Here is a 5,590-nt window from a genome sequence, read left to right as displayed (position 1 = left end):
AGGAAATGGACAGCACTTCAACTCATTTGTCTCAAATCACAGTTCTGATTACGTACTTGAGAAAAGTCTAGAAATCATTTCCTGAGCTCCAAGGCAAAGTCCCCTACCAGTATTACTTTGTAAAAGTTAAGACGGCAAAATATGCGCATGATCGAAACACCCCCTCCCCATAGTCCTGTGTTTAGGACCTGGGTGAGGGAAACTCCAGACCGCACAGCAGAGGGTAACTGAGGTCAGGACCCAAACCTGGTAAATCATAAAAACATTAGCTAACTGGGGCTAAGGTAAACAAACCACCGGTGATTGCTAGACTATTCCTTTTGTAGTTTTGATATACTGGAGACAAGCTGGGACACAAGGCCAGACCCTGAAGTCTCCCTGGAGACCAATGACAAAAAACCAAAACCAAACAGACAAACCGTGTCAGAGGACCCGGTCTGATGAGCTCTTGTCCCGGTTCTCAGAAGTCGCTGGGAACTAGTGGGGGTATTCGGTGTTGTTTAATTATTAGACAGCCTCATATCATATATAAAGTCTTTATTCCTTAGTAATAAGCTTTAAATCACAAAATAGTGTGGCAATATTTAGATAATAGAATTTAGGGAGTGCTGAAAATACTAGAATATAAAGATAGACTCTAGCTCATCTTTACATACTAAACTTGTTTAAACCGGCTGGTTTCTTGCAGACAATATTTATTTGTTTAATAATTTAAGACAGCGTAAGCTTGCACCAAGCATCATAAGCATAGTAACCAAAGTGCAAACACTTCACCAAGTCCTCCCAGAAGATATTTTAACTCAAAATACCATTAGCACGTATCTTTCTCCCCTACAAAAATAACATGTCAGGCATCATTAATTGGGTGTATTAACAGCTATGTACATACAGCCGCCTGGGCAGGCTAAGGGTTGAACGTTGTTTAAACACAGCGTTTGAGGCAAACAGCAGCAGCAGCAGCAGCAGCAGACGGACCGAACACACTGGCAGACCCAGGTAATTTCCTCACTCCAGACCACTGTCTCACCCCTCAAGTAACATTCAAGTGACAGTTCTCAGTGCTACCTTAGCAACAAACAAACTAAAAATATCTAGACAAGGTCTTGGTGTGTGTTGTATTGAACGAGTTTTCTTTCTGATTATCTGGTAACTGGTTTGGTCTCTCCAGAAAAATATCTACAGAACGAGAGAGCAGGCCCGGCAGGGCTCCCCCTACATCTTCGGAGCACTTCCCATCACGGGGGAGCACTGGCTCTTCCCTCCACTTCTATCATCTAAGAATTTGAGGACCAATCAATCGGTTTAGGCTTTTCTTTTTCCAGCCCAGTGCACTTTGAAAAATTAAAAAATAAAAATGTTAACGTTACAAAAATTTGGGAACATGATGGGTAAAGTAACCCGCGGTGGGGGCGGGGACATGCTCAGAAACACAAATCTATGACCATAGCACATGAATTGAGAAACTGAAGTGGGACAAAGAGTTTGAGGTCAATCTGTCAACAAAGTGCGAGCAGAGGCGCCAAGGGCTCAAACCTCCCGCCCCCAGCTCCCACCCTGACATAGTGCCTGAAGATGGCCCAAGGCCCAGTCTTTCCAAACAAGTGCAAGGTACAGAGACATCACTCCAAGGGCCCCACAACAGGGCAAGAGCATTCTCACCTTTTTGAAAAAAAAAAAAGTACCTTTCAAAAAGCCAAACACTACAAAATACTGACACATTTAACTCTCAGAGACCCTCGGTTAATGGAGTGCCTCCTCAAGGGACAGCTGGAGGACACACCTGCCGCTCCAGGCCCAGAGCCCAAGGACCCTAGGACCAGGCACTCTCTTTTCCACGTGGCTCTCCCACCCAACAGACTCCCAGAGTCAGACTCTGTGTCTGGAAAGGGAACGGGGAGTGGACTAAATTTGGGGGGGGGGGGTAAATAGAACATAACCAGTAATTCGCACGGAGGATCTGTAACAGTGGGGCGAAGGGTGGGGTGGGTGTGATCGGGTAGAGGGTGGGGTGGCAAAAGGGTGAGAAACGGGCAAAACAGGAACTCCAAACGTACACAAAACACCTGTTTTTGTCCTAAGCCTGTCGAGCATCTCTTACTCTTCCTCCCTGCCACGCTTAAGGGGGCCTTTGAACTTGGAAACCTGGCGACTCCTCTGGAGCCCCCTGCCCCTGTTCGGGAAGGGCTGTGGGGCTCAGGGGGCATCCTTGGCAGGCAGCGAGGCATCTTCCTGAGAGCACTCCGGGTTCCCAGCGCGCTGCAGGTGGGTGCGGCTGTGCGCGTGCTGGGGGCGCAGCGGCCCCGGGGGCGCCACCTCGTGCGCCAGGAGGGGGGCACCGGCGGCGGAGCCTGCCTTCTCTGGAGGCGGCGACAGCACGGACGACAGGCAGGGGAAGGCAGCGGCAGCGGCGGCGGCCGCAGCGGGGATGCCAGGATACAGCAGCGGGAAGGGCGCGGCCGCCGCGGGGTACAGATACTTGTCCAGGCCGCTCTTGTCCAGCCAGGGCTGCACGTAGGCGGCGGCGGACGGCGACAGCAGGTAGAAGGGCAGGCAGAAGGGCGCGGCGGCCGGCTGCGCGAAGGGCGCCCCCCCGCCCAGCGCCACGAGCGAGCCGAGCAGCGCGGGCTCCGGGCCCAGGAGCGCGCTGCGCGCCTCCAGCTTCGGCCTCTTGGGCGCGGGCGACGGGTCCCCGGGTGGCTCCTGCTTGACGGCGGCGCGTCCCTGCTCCGCCTCGCCTCCGTAGCCACTGTCGGTGTCCGTGTCGTGCTCAGGCTCGGTGCCGGGCTGAGTCCGCTGGATGACCGGCACGCAGCGGGCGGCGCGATCAAGGCCGGGGGCGGCCGCGGCCCCAGTGCTGCAGGGCGCGCGGCCCGGGACCCTGCCCTGGGGCACCTGTGGCGTCAGGAGCTGGGTGGCCACGGCGTGCAGGTGGCTGACAAGCTGTGCGCAGCGCGGCTCCCTGGGCGTCCAGCTCTCAAAGCGCGCGAGGTATTGCAAGACTTCTTTGGCGCAGGTTTGAAACCCCGAGTGGAACGCATCCAAGTCGGCCTGGACCGGCGATTTCAGAGAGCGCTCCCCTAGGGTGCACGGGGGGTGGGGGGAGGCGAGAAGAAAAACCGCGGCATTAAGACATCTGCTCATCACGTGGGCCCTGCGCTGCCTACAGTGAGCTCGGCTTTTCCTGGGCATTCCAGCGATATAATCCGCAGACTGCCGAGAGGAGGAGGTGGCGGGGTGAGGCGCTCTCCTCCCGACTGAAAATCCCAACTAGAGAGGCACAGCCGCCACTTTAAATAAAAACGGGGCTCTTCCAGCTCTGCAGAAAGTGTCTGGGATACTTGGCAGCAAAGGGAAACCAGAGGCAATGTTCACCTGGAGCAGAACGCGGTGGGGAGTTCTAGCACTGCGCCCCAACGCTACTCGGTTTATCAGGGCAGGCTTCCTCAGACCCACTTACCATTCTGTAAAGCAATTATCTTCTGATGCTGCTGCTCCGTTAAGGCTGTTAACGCTTTTAAGTGCTTCAAAGTTAATTCCAAAACTACTGCTTTCTCCAGATGCCCCAGTGTCTGCAGTGCAAAAGGAAAGGGGCAGGAGTTACTTTAAAACACATGAATTTTCCTTGATCGGCTCCCCCGTGCAGCCCAGCAACTTGGGGGAAAAAAACCACTGGGAAGGAAGCACTGTTCACCTCCCCGCAAGGCAGATCATCCATGATCTCTCTGCCCCCAGCCCGGAGCCCCTGGGAAACTCTCCATCACAGCACAAGTTGGAAGTCAGGCCTCTTAATATTTACATTTATTACCCTATATCCCGGAGTTTATATGAGGCCAGCACACCCTGGAACCATCAGAGAATGAAACAGTGCTAAGATCTTACTGTCAATTTCAGATGTTCAGGCAGTAAATCTTTCAGCTGGGCAATGCATTCATTAATTCGGTCTCTTCTCTTTTTTTCTATTAATCTGTGCGGTAATTTGTAGGTATCCTTCAGATACGAGCCGGGGAAAAGAGACAACCGTAAGCTAAACATCCACTCATTCACTTACTGGATAGAAGAACCCTCCCACCCCAACCCCCAAACACTATGTAATGAACTGATGCCCACGAACTCTCTCTCCTCTAGACTTCTAAAATCCAATTTAAATTCAGGTGCGGTGTTGAATATCCCCCCCGAGTATCCAGCAGGCCGCTTAAAATTCACAGTTAGGGAAGCTCGGGGCTGGAATATATTTGCAGGCACAGTTTCCCTGCGAAATCAATGGCCCTAATTAACTATCCAGGCAGGTTATTGGAAACTTAAGGCTTACCTTGGTGTCATCTCGCTTCAAGCTCCTTTTGGGTTTACACATATACAATGAGGCGTAATCCAGTCTGCAAAAACAGAAATCAGCATCAGGCCCCCATTCCGGGAGGGGCTCTGCCCTCGCCCGTTCCATATCACTTTGTGCAGGATTAAAAAAAAAAAAAAAAGGCAAACCGACTCCTAGACATCGCCACGGTGCGTACACCTTACCCTATAAAATCCCTATGTTCCAGTAACTGTCTCTCTTGCAAATGAGGGATTCCTTCGTCCATGTTCAATGGCTGTCCGTTTCCTCCGTTTCGATTTGGAGGGTTCTGTCCTGTAATTTGTGGGACGTTGGCCTGGGGAGATCTTGGGGGGATGTGTGCGTCTCCAGGCTGTCTCGCTCTCCCTCTTCGGTGCAGTGTTGAAAGTGTGAAGCAGTTGGCCGCCCCTCCGCCCCGTGCTCGCTCGCTCACCCTCTCGCACACCCGCGCGCGCACCCCCGCGCGCACACACACGCACTGCGCTGGTAGTTTGCTCTCACTCCGGGCAGTGTTTGGCCACAGGGCACGCGCGTCGCCGGCCAGACCAGCACCCAGCTCACGTGCGGAACGTACCATCCGCGGTCCAGCCCGGAGGGGGGCGGGGAGGAGGGGCCGGGAGGGGGCGGGGACACCTGATCGGGGCCACCAGGAGGAAGCGGCCACCCGGGCCGAGCCGTTCGTCTTCCCCGAGGCGCTGCAGGGCGCGGGGGCGGGGCGGGACGCGCGGCTTCCCCGGCTCGGCCGGCATCTCGGTGCAGAACCGTGAACGTGGCCTTTTGCTTTCCCACCGATTGCTGTTGGTTTGGGCCAGAGAAGGGACGCGAATTCCCGGTGGCTAAACTTCAGCAGGGAAGGAAAATTCCGAGGCTTTGCTCACTGCTCGCTGGTCGGGCGTGGAAGGAGGGTAGGGTAGAAAGACACCCCGTGGCGCTGGCTGGAGGGCTACCCTGAAAATAGGAGGACTTGGAGTCCAATCTCTGGAAGGAATTAGGATCACTGAAAATGTAATCGCTGGTTCCAAATGTCGCATTCTAAGTAGCTTTGGCGACACGGTGTCCCCGGACTACCTAAACTTTCCGCAGCAGCCGGAATTGCGGTGCCACTCATCACAACGGCAGATGACGTTTGGGGCCTCGGGTGCTCCCGGGGGAGCGCAGAGAGGGGGAGGGGTGGCACGGAGTGGGTGGCGTGTAAGGACTGCTGCGGGAGAGCCACGCAGTCGGGGTCCTGCCCGCCCCAGCTTGTGAGACGCCGTGGTG

General features: G+C 54.6%; 1 protein-coding gene across 1 annotated transcript; it reads right to left on the bottom strand.

The window, feature by feature from the left end:
- Positions 1 to 522: 522 nt before the first annotated feature.
- On the bottom strand, positions 523 to 4,882 carry Bhlhe41 (basic helix-loop-helix family member e41). Its single transcript, XM_057790215.1, has 5 exons — positions 4,516 to 4,882; positions 4,310 to 4,373; positions 3,880 to 3,987; positions 3,458 to 3,569; positions 523 to 3,077 (listed from the first exon to the last, which is right to left on the bottom strand). The coding sequence occupies exons 1-5, from the start codon at positions 4,575 to 4,577 to the stop codon at positions 2,194 to 2,196; spliced, it is 1,230 nt and encodes a 409-aa protein (XP_057646198.1). The 5' UTR covers positions 4,578 to 4,882; the 3' UTR covers positions 523 to 2,193.
- Positions 4,883 to 5,590: the final 708 nt, after the last annotated feature.

The sequence above is a fragment of the Chionomys nivalis genome, chromosome 1, assembly GCF_950005125.1.
Source record: "Chionomys nivalis chromosome 1, mChiNiv1.1, whole genome shotgun sequence".
NCBI classification, from domain to species: Eukaryota; Metazoa; Chordata; class Mammalia; order Rodentia; family Cricetidae; genus Chionomys; species Chionomys nivalis.
This window is presented reverse-complemented; position numbering and strand designations above follow the sequence as displayed.

Bases quoted from the DNA above. Each gene is read 5' to 3' on its own strand.
- Bhlhe41 (XM_057790215.1), bottom strand. From the start codon at position 4,577: ATGGACGAAGGAATCCCTCATTTGCAAGAGAGACAGTTACTGGAACAT. The intron at 3,988-4,309 runs GTAAGCCTTAAG...TCGTATCTGAAG, and splicing joins TGAAGCGAGATGACACCAAG to GATACCTACAAATTACCGCA. The intron at 3,078-3,457 runs GTAAGTGGGTCT...CGTGCACCCTAG, and splicing joins GATAATTGCTTTACAGAATG to GGGAGCGCTCTCTGAAATCG.